At 41.4% G+C, this 19,718-nt stretch overlaps 1 protein-coding gene across 3 annotated transcripts in view; it reads left to right on the top strand.

The window, feature by feature from the left end:
- The window catches only part of spire2 (spire-type actin nucleation factor 2), a 45,756-nt gene extending 30,133 nt beyond the window's left edge, over positions 1-15,623 (top strand). For 2 of the 3 annotated variants that reach the window (XM_039810010.1, XM_039810009.1), the window contains 6 exons: positions 2,887-3,014; positions 6,410-6,547; positions 6,690-6,757; positions 7,967-7,994; positions 10,019-10,116; positions 14,767-15,623. In XM_039810010.1, coding sequence (XP_039665944.1) covers positions 2,887-3,014; positions 6,410-6,547; positions 6,690-6,757; positions 7,967-7,994; positions 10,019-10,116; positions 14,767-15,181 — 875 coding nt within the window. In that variant the 3' untranslated portion in view covers positions 15,182-15,623. Of the gene's footprint in view, positions 1-2,886; positions 3,015-6,409; positions 6,548-6,689; positions 6,758-7,966; positions 7,995-8,265; positions 8,320-10,018; positions 10,117-14,766 lie in introns of those variants that run through there. The other variant, XM_039810011.1, reaches the window with a different exon arrangement.
- Positions 15,624-19,718: the final 4,095 nt, after the last annotated feature.

The raw sequence follows: 19,718 nt of genomic DNA on the forward strand, positions 1-19,718 counted from the left end.
GAATCCGTGACACCAAAAACCAATGAGAAACCTGTGAACAGAAAATGCAGTTGATGTTCTGGATACTGTCATTTTAAAGTTAAAATTCTACTTTTGTTAATGGTCTCCCCAACCCTTGATGATAGAAATGCCATCACTTTATGCATTGAGGAGGTGCATTAAGGTTTTTCATCTTCCAAATGGGGTGTGTGATAAAAGGGCCCAAATATTATAAGAAAAATTATTTTACTTCAAGAGTTGTGAGTAAAAAATATATATATATAAAGTGAATCATAAATGAACACATGAGGGCACTATTGCAACTAAAAACATATCGGTTGTTCCAGTTTGCTCATGGCCTAACTTTCTACCAAATGTCATTGAAATGAAACTGGCTCTCTGTCACACTGCCATGCTTTACTGGGACACTTGATTATAGCAGAGCCAATGTAATACAAGGTAACACCTGTGCTCTCCTACAGGACTTTCCTACTGTCCATCTTCTTTCACAGGTACTCTAAACCAGGCTTTGTTAATGTTCAGGAGTCTGAAGTTAGTTAAAGGGATAGTTTGGATCTTTTTAAGTGTGGTTGTGTGAAGTACTTCTCTATAGTCAGGGTATCGGTAGTCTTTCCTTGCCAGACCTTCCTCCTCAGCGCTGCGGAGGAAGGTCTGGCTAGTCCACACAGCATTCCTGGATGGGAGAAAAACGTGCTCTGGTTTTTTGGCATTTCCTTAAACCAATCACAATCGTCTTGGGCGGCGCTAAGCTCCGGATGGAGCCACGGTGCCTCTGCTAAATAGTCTCAGGAAGGAACTTGTTTTGGTGTAACATGTGTACGTTCAAAAGTAGTTTTAGTCGTGCAACAGAAAACTCAGATTGGACAGATAGTCTAGCTAGCTGTCTGGATTTACCCTGCAGAGATCTGTATGGAGAAGTAGCTTTATACAACCCCACTTCTTAAAATCTGAACTATCCCTTTTAATCTCAACTACCTACTGCTGCAGCCCTTTTTAATTGGTTAGATTCTCCTTTTTGGCTGAAAGAAAAGATCATCTGCTGTAGTGTTTGCTGCAGACTCTTGGCCCTCTGTGGCAGATGATTCACACTTGATGTTGCTTTCATTCTCCTCACCAAAAGGAGACACAGTGCCAGTTCTACTACAGCACAGTCTGTGGGGATTTTGATTTTATATATAATTTAGCCATAAACTGACATTAAACCCAAGCGCCCGCAAGTGCATTTAGATCATCGATATATTAGCCTAACACCCTTTTTAAAGTCCCCAGCTCCTCTGCCTTCAGGCCTGAAAGGAGAACAGTTGTGCATTAACTAGAAGGTCATGACAAACCCCAACAACTACTTCTATTCTTTCCATACCTCTTGTAACTATAGAATATCTGTTCAATTGAAAGTAAAATGTTTTTAAAGCTTTCATTCCAAACAAAATGATTCACTTTTTGTGGAGACATTCTGTTCCCACTGCCTCCAATGTAGCTCTATCCTCAGTTATACCTCAAGCACTAACCTCATTAAATTACTGTTACCTCACCGAAATAAGAGCTGAATAACGTGTCAGCTCATCGTGCTGAAGTCCTGACAGCCCTTGCTGACACGGCGTTGCCCGGTATTACATCTGCCTTATGAAGCTGTTGTGATGGATTCTAATCAAATATAAAACATGCTGATAAAGTCTAACTGAGTGAAGGATGGGAGAAGCTAATGGCTTTGAATTGTGTGCTGCACGTAAGCCACAGGGAGGATGTTATCTGTTTGATGGCTGTGATTCGTGCATTAGCAGCCTGGCCGTCCATATCCAGAGGTAATTGTTTGAAAAAACTTGACCTGAATCCATTCTCGGTCCCTACATGGCTGAAAGCCGATCCACTCCGCTGCTGCATGCCACAAGCCTTAGACAATAAGAATTAGGACTGCACGATGTGAGGAAAATATGCGATAACGCTGTTGAATATAGCGTTGATGATATTACTTGCGATAAATAAACCGATATGCAAATGTGCTCCCTTCTGCATTTCTGCTGCCTTCAGTATTCTGCTAAAATCAACACATTGCTTGTTGAATTTAAAACAATTGAAAGGAAATAATTTCCAACATTCTTTTATTGAACAAATTAAACATTGAATTAAATATAAAAGGCCCCACTAAGAAAATTTTTAAAGTGCAGTTTTCTACTCATATTTTCTTTCAACTAACGTCTCTGAGTGTCTTCTGCGATGTGTTTACTGCGCAAGTTGATATCGCGATCACGATATAAAAACGACATATTGTGCAGCCCTAATAAGAATAATGGATTGTATTATGTAGTAACTTGGTTCTGCCAACAGGGGACTCTCCAGCCTTCACCCAATGTGAGGATGTAAAGCCCCGGCTGTCACTGGCAGCTGATCCAAATTATATGTACTGCTGATGTTTACCGGCCTGTCCCGGCCTTCTTCGCTGCCTGTTTACTTTCCATTAGAGCCAAATTGACACCTTCCATTTGCAGGGATCGAAGAGGCACCCAGTTCCAGCTGTGTGTGGTCTACTTTTAACCCCCTCCCACCATTAGTTAACTGAGCCTCTCCTGAGCTCCCCTTTTATAGACCAGTGGCTGAACACACCTCTCACTGGAATCTAAGTTTCAGATGCAGCAGCATGGGCTGAACCACTCCACTGAAGTCCGATGAATAATACATGACAGTGGTAGAGTCCATTGACACGCACTCCGACGGGCTGAGATCTGAGACGGAGCTGAGTGAAAGAGGCTGATCTGTAATTCATGGACTTGTTAGACTGGGATTTGTGTCCCCATTAGATCTGGTTGTCTTTAGTTCCCCCTGTCAAACTCTCATTATTTCCACTCTGTCTCTTTCACTTTTCATCCACCCCCCCCCCCCCCCCCCCAGCCTCTCTCCCAGTTCACGGCTGGGTGCCGCCCTCCCCGGCCCGCCTGTCTCTGAGTTCAGTGGACGAGACCACGGAGGGATCAGAGACGGCGTCTGGCTCCAGAGCTGGAGACGAGCACCAGTGGATGGTGAGTTGGAATCACAGTCCTTTACTTCATGTGACGTCTCAGGGCTCCCACTGGTAATGACAATGCAAACAACTGCAAAATGATTCATCCCATCAAGTCAGTTTCAGCTATTACGGAGTCCTTAACGGTCCCACATTGTCCCATGTATTCGATTATATAGCAGGTCAAGGTGATATATCTATCTATAAAGTGTGTGTGTGTGTGTGTGTGTGTGTGTGTGTGTGTGTGTGTGTGTGTGTGTTGTGTGTGTGTGTGTGTGTGTGTGTGTGTGTGTGTGTGTGTGTGTGTGTGTGTGTGTGTGTGTGTGTGTGTGTGTGTGTGTGTGTGTGTGTGTGTGTGTGTGTGATGCGCATATCTCTCGAACCGTTAGTCCGATGGATTTCAAACTTGACAGGTGTCTTGCTATGGGCATATTTAACGATATGGGCAAAAGATATCGTTAAATATATATCAGTAAAAGAAGCACACGTTGGCTTTTGCTGCTCTAGCCGCTGGCCACTCCCCCTTTCACACAGAGCGGGTCGAAGAAAGCAGCTAAAGCTTTGGCAGCTAAAATTTGACATACACCTCAGACCCACAAAAATAGTAGCACTACTTTGGACTGTCTTTGACTTTGAATAAACAAACGGCAATTCCTGAATTTAAGGACATTTCACAATCCCACACATGGAAAGCACAACTAGCTACGGACAACAAGTGGCATACAGAGCGTGATGCCACTTATAGGCAGGCTATGTATTTATATAATAAAGCGAGACGTATCTGTATATATGTGTGTCAGTGTTTGAGGGCGTGTTTGAGGTGAAGGTAACCTGCACATCACAAGCAGACGCCACATGCACAACACTTTACAACGGTGGGGGGACTCTTTTCTATTGTATTAAATTGCTATGAGCTGGCCGAATATAAAATAATCTCTGAGATTATTCCTTCACAGCGCTGTGCAATGCGAGAAAATCTCAGAGCTGAACCGGGCAGACACATCAGTTTTCATCAGACTCACCCTGGGTCGGGTTAATTAAGTTTACTGCTAACTTACAACACTAATAACATTACCGTCGCCAAAATACCCCCGTGAATCAAATCCATACTTCACCGTTAACCGTCAAACCACTAAACCTGTAAGGAAATGAACACGTCCTCTGCTGAAATGTTAAATTCGTTAATGATCATACGACACGAGACAACGTCTGTGTGTCTCTCTCTCTCTCTCTCTCTCTCTCTCTCTCTCTCTCTCTCTCTCTCTCTCTCTCTCTCTCTCTCTCTCTCTCTCTCTCTCTCTCTCTCTCTCTCTCTCTCTCTCTCTCTCTCTCTCTCTCTCTCTCTCTCTCTGCATGCACACACACACAGAGTCTGGTTCTGGTGGTTGATTAACGCAGATATGTGCTGATTAGCTCTCATAACTGGCCAGGTGGGTAGCACATTGCCATGAGTCCATGAGGCTAATGTCTGATTACTCCACATTTTCATTGTGATATTTTGTGATTACATTCTGAATCTACACTGTAAGTCAGTAGTAGGCTATATAGTGGAGTTGCATATTAAGTGGTTTGGGGTACAATTTGGTTTTGAAGAATTCTACAAGCAGCAATACCAAAGGCCAAGCAATCGGACCGTAAATACGGCCAAGTATTAAACACTCAAACCACAGACAAATGCACACAGTTTGTATTCAGAAACGGTGCCTTTAAACAAGCCGCCAGGACTTGTACGTGTACGGTTGTGATGTCACAACTATAATATAAAGATAGATAGATAGATAGATAGATAGATAGATAGATAGATAGATAGATAGATAGATAGATAGATAGATAGATAGATAGATAGATAGAAATAGGGCTGGGCAATATTGAAAAACATCACAATACCTTTTGAGACAAATACATCAATGTCGATATTGTAGGGTTGACTTTTGGTGCTTTCACAAAATATTTACACAATGAGAGTTTTGATAAATAATCATCAGTTCTGTGGATACAATGACTAAGTGGGTAAAGGTAAATGATAAAACGGCTAGAACGGTCTGGTAAGTTCAGAAAATGACATCACTTTACTGTAATGCAGTCTTTAAAACCAGGAAAAGACAGGACTTATGCCATATTAGGATATTACTATATCCAAAATCTAAGACAATCTCTAGTCCATACCTGCCAACACTCCCGTTGTCCCCGGGTTTCTCCCGTTTTTTAGCCCTATCTCCCGGACCCCTCACGGTTTGGTATTTCTCCCGGGAAACTCCTGTAATTTGCACGGCCCAAACTCCTTTATAAATAATCAGACCAATACGTTTGTTTAATGTTGACCAGTTGCCAGATCTTGTATGAAACGCATCCTATTCACACAATTCACACACCATATACAATTTTCAACCCATTTGTCACCTAAACCTGGCAACCTTTAACCCTCAACCTGGCAACCTATAACCCAGGTGGGCAGTTGATCTCTGCGCAAGCTTCGCAGGAAGTTCAGACCCGAAAGCGAGCAGATTAAAATGGCAGGTGAAGGCAGTGTTCCTGCAAAGAAATCGAAATATAGCTGTAAATTTCAACATGTTGGGCACAACCATTTATATGCATCTTACCTATAGTCATATCGACAACCTCCACGCTTTTTGTAAGGTGTGTCGCATTGATTTAAATGTAGCGCACAGCGGGGAAAATGACATCACCCAGCACATTAAAACACAGCGGCACCATCGCGCAGAAGAAGCACATAAGGACACACGGGCGAGTTCATCCTTCATCATGAAAGAACAGACAGAGGCAGAACACGTGAAGCAGGCTGAACTCAAGATGGCAATGTTGGTAGCACAGACATGCCCCCGCATAAATCTCTCAGATTTTGAAAACCAAATGTTGGCAGGTATGATCTAGTCTCCTATATCGATATAATATCAATATATGGCCCATGCCGCTACAGTGTTACAGTCATTCCCCGGCTGCAATGACGGTGCAGAGACTCCGAGAGCGCAGATATTAAAGTGCAGGGGGCGCCCTGTTAGCTCACCTGGTAGAGCGTGCACCCAATGTACCAAGGCTCAGTCCTTACTGCAGTGGCCCAGGGTTCGATTCCAATCTGTGGCCCTTTGCTGTATCTCTTACCCCCTTCTCTCTCTCTCCCCCCTTTCCTGGCTACAGCTGTCCTATCAATTAGAGGCCAAAATGCAACAAAAAAAATAGATGCAGTGCAGGATAGAATGTCCTCAAAAACATTTACGGTGGAATAAATAAAGTAGTGTTCATAATATAGAGACTCATTTTTGCAATGTTTTGCCTGAGATTTCAAAGTGTCACATAAGTGTCATTTGACATCTATCAGTCTACTGCTCACTATAGAGTGAACTATTGAGTGGACTGATGGATCTCCGCTCTTCTTCTGCTGTCGGCTGTGTTCAGGAGGAGTTCAGCCACCCTGTGGAGAGTCTCGCATTGACAGTGGATGAGGTCATCAACGTGCGCAGAGTGCTAGTCAAAGCAGAGATGGAGAAGTTTCTTCAGAGTAAAGAGCTCTACAGTAACCTGAAGAGAGGCAAGGTAACGGAGTGGAACTTCCCTTGTTGCTATGTCACAGTACTGTGTACAGTAAATGGACTCAATTGTGTGTGTGTGTGTGTGTGTGTGTGTGTGTGTGTGTGTGTGTGTGTGTGTGTGTGTGTGTGTGTGTGTGTGTGTGTAGGTTTGCTGCTGCTGCAAAGTAAAATTCCCTCTCTTCTCATGGCCATCTACCTGCTTACTGTGTAAAAGGTATCTGAGAAAACTTTTCCTCTGACCTGTTAAGGATTCATGAAATGTTTAATCTTTAAATGCTACATGATGTTTGGTCCAGGGCATTAGCCAAGATTTTACTGGGGTCATAAGTCATTTTATTTTTTTTTGCATTAAAGGGTTACTATCGTTTTCAACCTATTTTGGTCTAAGTGACTGATGGGAACAACCATCTTTGACATTGGTCCAGGAATACACATGTTAAAATATGTTGGCTCTATACACGCTAAAAGCATTGTTTTTTAAAATGGAGTCTGGTGGGTTTAGCTCTAGTGACCTCAGAGCTGTTTCTGGTTAAACAGAAAGAATCTTAAAGAGGTTTTATAAAGGTCTATCTCTGAAGGGATCCTTTCCATAATGTTGTCAGACACTTAGAATAATAATCTGAGTCTGTCAGCGGCAAAAAAAACACTTTTTAGTGGACCAAATTGATGATGCACATTTGCCCCATGGGGTTACATTGCAGCCCGGTCTGTGGCTGCTGGTTACAGTGTTGACGCTTTATACTGGACCGATGTCAAAGATTGTTGTTCCATCGGTCACTTAGACACAACACTAGGGCTGGGCGATATGGAGAAAATCAAATATCACAATATTTTTGACCAGATACCTCTATATCGATACCGCAACGATATTGTAGTGTTGACTATTGGTGCTTTCACAAAATATTTACACAATGAAATTTTTTATAAATAATCATCAGTAATGTGTACATAATGACTAAGTGGGTCAAGGCAAATAATAGAACAGTTACAACAGTCTGGTAAGTTCAGAAAATGACATCACTTTACTGTAATGCAGCCTTTACAACCAGGAAATGACACCACTTATGCCATATTACGATATTACGATATCCAAAATCTAAGACGATAGCTAGTCTCATATCACGATATCGATATAATATCGATATATTGCCCAGCTCTACACAACACATAGGAAAATAGGGTCCAGGATGAAAAAAACGGTAGTTACCCTTTAAGCTATGATGGCCTGAAATCACAACAAGGCATTATTTTAATAATTTTAATAGTGAAGCTAATTATTGTTAGTGGAAATGCTCAACAGCCCAGTTAACCCCCGCCGATTCATCGTGGTCATTTTATGATACAAGCTAGGAAAAATCTTACTTCTTATCTGTTTGACATTCAGGAATACAGGTGTATTGATTCATACTTGTTTCTCTTACAGATCTGTCTGCAGCTCCTGCAGTGCAAAGGTAACTTTAAGAACTTATAAGATGTGTTAGTGATCAAGTGCTTTTAGCTGTATGGCTCTGTGCTTGTTTGGATATGTAATTGCTTTGCAAAATTGTATATTGTACCACTTAACACATTATTTTAGTTTGTCAAGTCAATCAATTTTATTTGTCACATGAAATCGTAAAAGGTGAAATGTAATCCCAGTACATTGTTTAGTGAAGCGGCTGGTATTTCTGTTGACGTCATTTCTTCTGTTGTTCTTTTGTCGGTTTTGATCTGTTGCCTCAGTCCCAGCCCGTGTTGGATGTCTGGTTCTGTGCTCTGTAGGTTTGAAATTTAGGCTGTTTGGAGTTTGTGTGGTTTTTTTTGTGGTTATAAATGATGTGTGTGCTGTTTGTTGGGGTGCTGTGACTCATTTGTGTTTTGTAACATTATTTAGTTTCAATAGATACTTTCCTCCCCCCCAAAAACGACCCCATAGGTCATTTGTACAAGCCGTTTATAACGACCCATATTTACGTTTATTGTGGCGGCGACCTCTAGTGGCCGTAGTCAGGTGACGTAGTATAAAGGGCTACAAAGTCTGTGTAGGGAGCAACCCTGTCACTGCCCCATCTGTACCTGACACCTGATTTGTTCTACACGTTGTACATCCTGCACACGTCAACCCAGCGTAGCTGGCTATTTAGCTGTCTAACTAACTGCTAAACTACTTCAGACTCGCTCGACTGAGTTTGAATGCTGCTGCGTGATGCGTGCCTTAATCAATTAATGTTCAGAATGAAACCGAAGGTTTGTTTTTTCTCAAGCTGATGATGGAAGTATCTAAGTATCTAGTTGCCCATGCGCAGTACTGATCAGGCAGGATGTACGGATTGGTACGAAAGCCCCCAGGATGAGCGCCGGGCTTCAAAGTCAATTTGACATGGGGGCCATGTAATTACATTTTGCGTGATGCCATTGGGCCCAACACTTTTTCCCATAGACTTGCATACATTGTTAAAGAGACATCTGTAAATCAGCAGATAATTTTATTAAAGTTACATCAACTTCCCAGTGTGAACACTTAAATAGCCCTTATTTAAATCATTATTTTCCTTCCTCTGTTCATATGAATGAGCAATGGAGTAGTTTAAAAAATGACCTGTGGAAGATCCAGCTAATTTTCTACATGAAAGTTCAACTTTTTTGGCCTCATGCGCTCATGTACTGAGCAACCTTTATAGGAATGAACCCTGTATACAGTTCTCTTTTATACATCCACGATCTAGACTCTACTCTATGAAAGTTGTTCAGTGGCGCACTAAGCCCAAAAAGTTTGACTTCAGTGCATAAAATTACCCAGATCTTCAGTTCAGCTTCAGCACTATTGGGCCCACAGACCAGGCGCATTAGAGGCTCAAGCCGGCCAAAAAGTATTTTTGTGGCCCAAAGGCATCATGCGACAGACCTGGAAGTTGTAATTCCACGGTTTGGCCACTATGACCTCATACTCTGCCTATGACTGGCTAGCTTGTCTTTACCTAGGTACTGCACATGTGTGACTCCCAACAAAAATAGGATGTTGTTTGAAAATGAAACCATGTACATTAAACCTATTCTGGTACAACCTCTAAATACAATTATAAACCTGAAAATGAGCATAATATGAGGTCCTTTTAAACTGCGACCATTATGTTTTAGTTATGAGAACATGTGACCTCCTACCACCAGTAGGGGTACTAATTTAGGAAAACTCCTGCGAGTCGTATTAGAGGTTAGGAACAAGGACCAATGTGGTCGTATGGGTTGGAGGACTGTGTTTGATTAGATTATATGTTCATTTGTGACTGTGTGATTTGTGTGACAGCTAATTGTCATGGTTATTTGCTGTCTAAGTGTGGCGTCCTTATTTTTTATCTATTTTGAATCAATAGGCTGTACTTGGAGACTCTCTAAATACTTTAATAAAGCCTGTTGTGTCTCCTCACAATAAAGCTCTCTTCCTTTTCTCTTTTCTCTGTCTCATTGTTGTCCTCTTGTGCTTCTTCCTGTGCTCCAGATGAAGATTCCCTCGAAGAAGATGGCCCATATTCCTGTGTACACTGTAGGCTTCCACAGCGCCCCAAAGAGCCATGGACACAAAAGCCAAGTCTATAAGTGAGTCTGCGTTTATCTATAGACCCACCACAGAGAGTGTAAAGGCTCAATTATACTGTACTCCCAAACGGACAGCTGCGGATACCCCGGACGCGTAGTAGTTCTATTTATACTATCTGCTTGGAGGCTTTTTGGTTTTTGGCCCCTTTTTTTTAGAAGAAACAACTCGCACATCCAAAAATTCTTCTGTGCAGGTGCATTGGAAAATAACATCAACTTGGTTTTTGGCTACGGTGGCCGGGAAGTGCAATGCAACATTACAAAGAATGAAACACTTTTACAAAGCTCAAGACAAATTTACATTTTGGAAAACAAATTTACATTTTAGAAAACAAATTAACATTTTGGAAAACAAAATAACATTTTAGAAAACAAATTTACATTTTGGAAAACAAAATAACATTTTAGAAAACAAATTTACATTTCGGAAAACAAAATTACATTTTAGAAAACAAATTTACATTTTAGAAAACAAATTTACATTTTGGAAAACAAAATAACATTTTAGAAAACAAATTTACATTTCGGAAAACAAAATTACATTTTAGAAAACAAATTTACATTTTAGAAAACAAATTTACATTTTAGAAAACAAATTTACATTTTGGAAAACAAAATAACATTTTAGAAAACAAATTTACATTTTGGAAAACAAAATTACATTTTAGAAAACAAATTTACATTTTAGAAAACAAATTTACATTTTAGAAAACAAATTTACATTTTGGAAAACAAAATAACATTTTAGAAAACAAATTTACATTTTAGAAAACAAATTAACAAGATGCAAAACACTTTTACAAGTCCCGAAACAAATTTACAAATGACAGATTCTTCACGGAAAGGGAATGTACCACATACCGGAAGTGATGAGGTGTTGCGGGTGTTGCTGGTGAGCGCAGTCAATTTGTGTTGTTGAGTATATGGCGTGAATGAAGTTTATGGTGACTTTACGTGTGGTCGGTGTTTGGAGTTTTTATATGACGCCGACCTGACAGAAACATTGGAAAAACGGGGAACGTATCGACAGCCGCGGCCGGATCGAAGCTACAGCGGGGCAGCTGAGTCCGTCTGCAGCTGCAGGACCTGGAGCTCACTGCCCATTCCTGGGAGCCAAACCGACACCACGCAGCTGGAGACCCAGGCGCCATTGCTGGGCCCGCTGGAGGGAAGGGAAGCCCGGAGAATCAGATCCAGGACTGAGCGGAGCGGACTGTCACAACCTGCTGAAGTTTAAATCACAGGTTTCCTAAAGGGAGTCTGGCGGGACTCGGACTGTGGATGACGAAACATGACTTTAAGTCTCGTTAAATGAATAACTACATGCAGAAATAAATGAATCATTAGTGGGGGAGTGAGCCTGGACATTTCAGTCTGTTTAAACTTCACTTTGAAGCAGAACCTCTTAGTTCAGAAGGGTGAAGTTTCCGTTTGTACTCATATCTGTGAACTGATTATAATAAATATTCTTTGTATTAACACCTTAATTAGTCTCTTTGTCTTTTTGTTTAAAAAAACTACAACATCGCATGAGATTTTGACGATTTATAGTGATTTTATTTCCGTTAGACCTTTGCCTACATTGACGCTGATGCATTAAAGACGGCCCATAGACAGTATATAAGGGAGTGCCTCCCCTGTTCCAAGATGGCGGCTCTATTGACGCATTCGATCCATAACTGCCGTAGTCAAGGCGACATGTATACAACACCTCATCACTTCCGGTATGTGGTACATTCCCTTTCCGTGAAGAATCTGTCATTTGTAAATTTGTTTCAGGACTGGTAAAAGTGTTTTGCATCTTGTTAATTTGTTTTCTAAAATGTAAATTTGTTTTCCAAAATGTAAATTTGTTTTCCAAAATGTAAATTTGTTTTCCAAAATGTAAATTTGTTTTCTAAAATGTAAATTTGTTTTACAAAATGTTATTTTGTTTTCTAAAATGTAAATTTGTTTTCCAAAATGTAAATTTGTTTTCTAAAATGTAAATTTGTTTTCCAAAATGTAAATTTGTTTTCCAAAATGTAAATTTGTTTTCTAAAATGTAAATTTGTCTCAAGCTTTGTAAAAGTGTTTCATTCTTTGTAATGTTGCATTGCACTTCCCGGCCACCGTATTTGGCCCCTAAAATCTTTGAAATGAAATAACCTAAAAAGGAAAAATCTATGTTTGAACTGGCCACACCCTGTGACATATGCAACCTGTGACAAGGGGTCGCATAGCTTAATTTTAAGAAATATCACAATCTAAGCAGCAATTTGTCACAAGATTTATTGATCACATTCATACTCCTCAGCGTTGCTACCCTATGCATTTTGGACTCGCCATTGGTCCAAAATAGTGCCACCCTTTTTCCAATTTCAACATTTCAGACATCATATCTCATAATCTAATAGACAAACTAGCATGTGCCGTGTCTAACATCAGCATGTTCAAACCAGCTGATGGTTTTGCTGCGACTCAGCTGTTCAAGTCTCAGAGGCTGGTTTTAGAACGTAGAAGTCTCCCGTTTCAACAGCCAATAGAGAAGTCCGCTGGTAAAGTTCGCTATAAACTACTCAAATAAAATGATCCATAATCCATTTTATTTTTATGTTAGAAACAGCTGGTCGAAATGGCAGAGTTTTAGACGGAGCCTCAACGAGCACCCGAAAGCACGGTAGCGTTATATGGGTAAGCGAGATAGAGAGAGACTGAAGAGAGAGAGCGGCCAGTAGCGTTAGAACAAAGCCGTGAATCAGAGAAATAAAATGTGTTTTCACGTCATCATATATTGCTTTAAAATGACAGCCCCAAGCAAAGATGTCTTATTTAGTTAAATGGCTGTTGCCTCGATGACTCTCTCCTCGCGTCTCTTCCTCGACTCCTCGGCTCCAATCTCCTGTGGGCGGGACGAAGGCTGCATCTCATAACCCTTATTTGACTCCTCAGTCCTCGGCTGAGTTTAAGAGTTATGAGATGCGTAATCTTGCTTTGCCAGACCTTCCTCCACAGCGCTGCAGAGGAGGGTCTGGCTAGTCCACACAGCATTCCCGGGATAAACAAAGTGATCTTGTTTATTGGCATTTCTTTAAACCAATCACAATCGTCTTGGGCGGTGCTAAGCTCCGGACGGAGCCACGGTGCCTCTGCTAAATAGTCTCAGGAAGGAACTTGTTTTGGTGGAACATGTGTACGTTCAAAAGTAGTTTTAGTCGTGGAACAGAAAACTCCGATTGGACAGATAGTCTAGCTAGCTGTCTGGATTTACCCTGCAGAGATCTGAGCAGCAGTTAACCATAGTCCTCACAAATCCACCGGAGGTTAGAACGCCAACACAAAGGAAGAGGAAGGTCACGGACATCCAGCCGAATTTCCGGCAGCAATGGCGCAACCCCAGAAGTGGAACGTCGTGGATATAGACTATGAGATGCATTGACTGACGCAAGGAGGGGAGGCGAGGAAAGGAATCGGGGATGCACAATCTGCTACAGTCTGCCCCTCCGTCTAGCCGCTGATTGCTAACCTTCTCCAACCTAAGCACAAACAGCCTCTGTGCTTACCTCAACCAAAAGCAGATTGTCTACTAAATCCCCCCCCCCCCCCCCCCCATCCTTTTGTTATATAATCAGTGCAGGGCCTCTTCCGAGGCCTCTAAGCGGCCATTATGTAATAATTACCCAGCTGTCATTAATATCCTCACTCCTTGTGCCTGTGTGAAGACAGACAAGGAAATGAGAGTAAGAGATGGACGGAAAGAGGGATGAAGTGAGAGCGCTAGACACTGAGTTGGAGTGAGAGTACTGTATGCAGGCATGGTGACACCTTTCATCAGCACCCGGCCGCGCAGCTATCGGGACAGAAATAGTAGGAATAATGTTAGCCTTATTTTAATCACAAAAGATGACCTTAATCTTTTCGTTAGTGACTGTGCTGGTTCCATCCCAGCGCGTCATGTCTTTCTTTTCATTTGTTGCACAATTGATCATGTTGTGTGTTTATGTTAAATAAGCTTCGAGAGGCAAACAAGAAAATAGTCTAGCTTTATTTTTTCACAAAACATCAGAAAAACCACAAAAATCGTCAAAAAAAGTGCCCTAAACATTGAAAAAGATATAAATGTTGAAAACGTTAACGAATTAGTGGCACAATATACTCAGTGAACAAGAGCACAGTGTGACTGTATATAACAAGTGTAAAGAAATATAAAAGTTTGGGTCATGTCTAAATCTCCCATTGATGATCATCATAATCAAAGTACAACACTAACCTTTACCTAATATATTAAGATATTATATTATTAAGATAAAGGTTAACACTATCCCTTAAAAGAAGTCAAACTTAACTAAATGTACTAAGTAGGTGTACTGTTAGTGGTAAATTGGTCGTTATTTGACAAAATGTTAGATTTGTAATATTGTTACAAAAATAGGACCATCTCTTTTCATAGGATACTTATTTGGTGATGTGGAATGTTGATTTCAAACAACTAGTGATGTCAACAAATATGAAAAGAGATTTTTCACAAAATTTAGGACTACTCCAACAATGTATCTGCATTTTAGTTATAGTACCTCCATTTTTGGACACAGCCTATTACATTAACTGTGCTCCACCTCTGTATTGATATAAAATGAGAAACCTTTTTCCATCCTCGCTGTCCCTCTGCAGGTCCCTGCGCAGCTTATCCCGCCGCTCCGTGGAGGAGGAGTTCCCCCACCTGTATGCCCACGGCTGCACGCTGCGTGACATCTGCGCCGAATGCACCAAATTCGTCGCCGACGTCATTTCTTCCAGCCGCCGGAGTCTGGACATCCTCAACAACACTCCCAAGAGGGAGGCCAAAGCTGCTGCTGCTGTCCCTCAGAGACCACTGCTGCAACGCCAGTCACACCTCGACACTTGCCCTGATTCACATTCTCCCCACCCTCACCCTCAGTGTCACCCTCCACCTCACCCACAGCCACAGTGTCACCCCCAGCTCCCTCCCCAGTCCCATCAGCAGCAACAGCAGCGGCTTCATGCGTCTTTCCCGTCTCATTCGCCTCAGTTCCACAACAAGACTATCTACAATGCGAACCAATGAGTAGAGTGACACACACACACACACACACACACACACACACACACACACACACACACACACACACACACACACTCATAATGAGTTGTGCTCCTGCACTACACTGTGTACACACACAGAGAAAGTAGGGTTCTTTAAGGGTTCACGTGGTGTATGCACATCAGCAATAGCCATAAAATTGGTTCAAATAAATATTAATCCATAATCCAGGGAGGGTCCTTCGAAGTTCTTTAAATATTGTTGGTGCTGGTCTGGAGCTTTAATTGTTATGCTGATATATAAACCTAAAGATTTCCCCCCACCCGGAGCTGTACTGTATAGAACCCTTTTTAGTAAGAATCTAGCGACTCTAACCACCATCCCCTCACCATCCAATTCCTAACTACATTATCTTCCATATCTCACCATCTCACCCAGCAGATGCTCACATGCACAGAACACCACCACCCCTATTCACTTTATAGGTTTGAGTAAGAAGCAGTTCAGTCTGTATCTGCCTTATCTGCAGCACCATGACTCCGCTCCCTGATGCTCCCAGCTGCTGGGAGGCGGGGGCAGACGAGGGAAAGTCCCGGTGGTTCTGGGAGGAAACGCTGAGAGAGAAGAAGAAGGCGGAAGTGGTGTTGGTTGCTGGTAGTTTGAGGACAGAAGCTGCGCAGCAAAGGGTCAACATGTTACCCTAGCATTTTAGCGATCTGTGGTTGCCTTGTTCTTGTCATGAATGTAACATAGGACACAGAAATCGAATTGTAAAATGATAAGCTTGTACACACAGCATAATGACATTTATTTTTAATTATCCAAAAAGGGATTTTTAACGAGTGGCTGCTGCATAACGAGGCTTCTTTTGCATTTTAGACGTGCTTATAAAGTCCCAGGTAGAGCTGGATGAGGTGCGATAGCTGCGACACTGTGAATGTATCGGTGCTGAAGCTGCAGACTGACGCAGCATGATGATGATGATGATGATGATGATGATGTGAAGTGAGCAGATGAAACTCCCGCCTCTCTCACTCCCCATGGACGCTTGCAATCTGCTCTGGTTTTGTAAACACTAAGTAAACCTCAACTGCAATAAAATCTAATGACAAACACGACCGAGTGCTCTGTCTGGGTTTTACTGTTCACTTGTGCGTGATGTGTTCAGCCACATAACAGCCTCACTGGTCACAGAGCTGCACTTCATAAATAAATGGAAACTATTTTTCTTTCTTGAAAGAAAAACCCCATTGGTAAAGATTAAATATGCACAAGTAATAGCCAATGAACCCACTCTTGTAGGGTGATTAAAAGAGCATTTTGTTGGTACATAGAGTAGAAAACCATTTTTAATAAAAGGCCTGAACAAAACTTTTAAATTACTCTTACCTCATCTGAGGATACCTTATTCTTTTACCAGGATTTACCCTTACTGCACATAATGACTATTATTATGTGTTGTACAACGGGCAATGTGCAAATGTGTTGGCTAGTGGCAGTCTCTCCATGCAACATGAACGTGTCCATGCAGAGTGATGCAACAGTCTGTGTACTTCATGTCTGTATGTGTGTACTATGTTGTGTGGAATTCTTAAAGAGAAGCAGATATTGTTTGTCCAAGAAAAACTTCCTTCGGGACAATTAAAAAAAATCTATCTTAACAACTACAATAGATAGAGGAACTAAGCAGGGAAGTTGTCTTGATTAGTTAGTTATTTGAACTAGATATTTATACAATACATACAGGTCCTTAATGTGAAGCCATATCGCTGCAGATTATTTGCATCCATCTATTTCCCTCTGTTCTTTAGTGTTGAACTTGGAAGTGAAAGTCAAATTCCCAACATCTTTATGATGCACTTCCTGTCAGGCACATGCCTAGAACATTTTGAAAACCGTCCCCAAAGTGGGGCCCCTGCCACCCACAACCTCTGGTACCCTTTTTCCACCAAGATAAGTGCATGAATGAAGGTTTTTAAACATGGGAAAACTTGCTTAAAATAGGCGATAGACTCCTATCCCGTTGCCAGTAGATGTCGTCATGAATGTGACAGAAAACCGGGTCGGTAAACGGTGGAAAGCAGCATGGAGGCCAGTTATGATGGTTACTTCTTTCATCATTTACTTATTCAGTCTGTCTTTTAACCCTCGTGTTGTCCTCCGGGGTCAAAACTGAAAATCAACAATCAATGTTTTTTTTTTAAATAGTTCATTTTTTTTATAGATTTATCGCCTTGTTAGACGCTTTTTTTCAAAGCTTTTATTCTGATGTTTTCCAGGCTTTCAATGCCAAAACACATGGCAGGAAGTAAAATAAGACATGACGCAGGAGAAACAGAAGCTGAATCTCATCCTCCTTATTTGACAGCTCCTCGGTCCTCCGCTGACCCGGAAGTGGTTCTGTCCCTCCTCGGTGAAGGCCGTCTCAAAGCTCTTATTTTGTCCCCGAGGAGCGAGGAGCGAGGATGGTTCACCGAGGAGCTGTAGGCAAGGAAACATGAGAGCAGCCTTCCCGGAAGCCGTGCAGCTGAAGGAGTTGTTAACTCCGCCCAAACAGCTGACGAATTCATGTGAAACTTCAGAGGATAGGACGTCCCATCCCGCTAAAAACACAATTGCTCGTTGCCTCTCTCCTCCCATGATTTCCCCGCGTCTCTCTCAGGCCTCCTCTGTGGGAGGAAGGGAGGCAAGTGGAGGAGTCAAGGAGCCAATTTAAGTGCTATGGGACGTACCCAAACGCTACAAAGTAAAACAGCAAACTCAAGCATGAGACATACACATGGATAGAACAAGGAAAACCAGAGAACACAGAAAGAACACGGGTAACACACGGCCATGAACACACAGGGAAACATTAACATGAACACACAGGGAATGAACAGACAACATAAAACAGGAAACAGTGGGAGCAATACTACAAGGACTGATAACACAAAGACAGGCTGACAAGGGTGAGACAAGCAGGTAACTACAGAGACACGAGGCCGTAAACAACAAGGAAACAGAGAATGAATTACTAAAATAAACAGGACAAATCACAACCGTGAGAGAAACGGCCATCAACGAGTGCATGGCCTGACCTATCAGAGGTCTGTAACCAGGATAATGGGATTAAGATTTATAACTCCTATTTTATTTCACTTCATTAGCCTGTCCAGTGAACACACATTAGGTTTTCCATCACTCAACTCATCAAGTTGTTTGAACAAGACAAGGAAACCAGTAATGTTCTGCTAAACAAACTCAGTTGTCACTTATCAGGGTCAGCTAGCTCAAAATAATGCAGTGTAATATATATAACAGTAAAACAACAGTAAATCCTTCCAAATGTTCAGTTTTAGACTAACAGTATATGGTCATTTTTGGAGGCTGCAGTTTGTGGTGCTGTTGAATTGTATAGATTTAAACTGACCAGTCTAATCTCTTTATAGATAGACAGAGCTTTTCCAACATGATGGTTGCAGCAGCTGAGTTCTTTTCATGTTTTCCTCGAGTCCAATTTGACCCATTTTCAAGACAATTCTTCAGAAAATAGTGCTGCTCTTTTTGTTTGCTCTGTTGTTTGTGGGGAAAAAAGCATCGGTTGGTTCTGACCTGGGGATATCCTGGCTAATATTTGGCATATACCAGTCTATTATAATCCAAAACTTTAATTCCTCATTTTACTCAGAAATTACGTATAATTTTCACGTTTCTTTGACCATGAATGCAAAAAGTAAGTGTAAAACTAGTTCAAATGAGTTGGAATGAACTTGGCTAAGAAGATGTAAGTCAGAATTTGGTGATACTTTTTTATGCTTTTATAAACAGACAAACCAGACCGGGTCAGTTTTGACGAGGGAGGACAACAAGTGCATGGTCAACGGGAAGACAATACAAGGGTTAGGAGATCAAATAGACGCCCAATGTCATATTTAGACTTATTCTAATTAGAAGCAAACTAAGCCATGAAATTGTCCCACATTCCCATTGTCACAAGCCCTTTTAATTGAGCTTTATTTATTTATCCATGTATCTGTCTATCTATGCATTTTAGCCTGTTTTACTTCTTGGTGTATGTTGGTATGTACCACGTATGTATCAATTATGAGATTTATGATAGTGTTTCCTCCGCTCATGCTGGGTTTATTGAGTGTTTCCTTAAATATAAAGCCACTTGTCGCTTCTGTGAAGAACATTGTGTTGCATTTTATATGTATGAAAGCTGCTATAAAGATAAAGTCTGATTGATAACTTATTGTGACACCTGTGGCCATGTGATCACAAGGAAATCATATTTTGTGAGCTCAAGAAAAGAATCTTAAAATTACATTTTTGTGAACTCAACAAAAGGAAAACAACACAAATGGCCCGAGGGAGTCCTTGCTTTGGGATTAACTTCCAGTCTGATATTAAAAGGCCAGAGAGGACACGCTTGTTGTCACTAGCTCTGAAGTTTTCTTGTGGAATTGTTTTGTCATGTTAACATCACAGCCTGACTTTCCCTGTGATCATTCATCATCATCTGTGACACAATGAATGACTTGGTTTTAACAGCTTCTGTCTAACATGGACGCAGAAT

The sequence above is a fragment of the Perca fluviatilis genome, chromosome 8 (genome assembly GCF_010015445.1).
Source record: "Perca fluviatilis chromosome 8, GENO_Pfluv_1.0, whole genome shotgun sequence".
Taxonomy (NCBI): domain Eukaryota; kingdom Metazoa; phylum Chordata; class Actinopteri; order Perciformes; family Percidae; genus Perca; species Perca fluviatilis.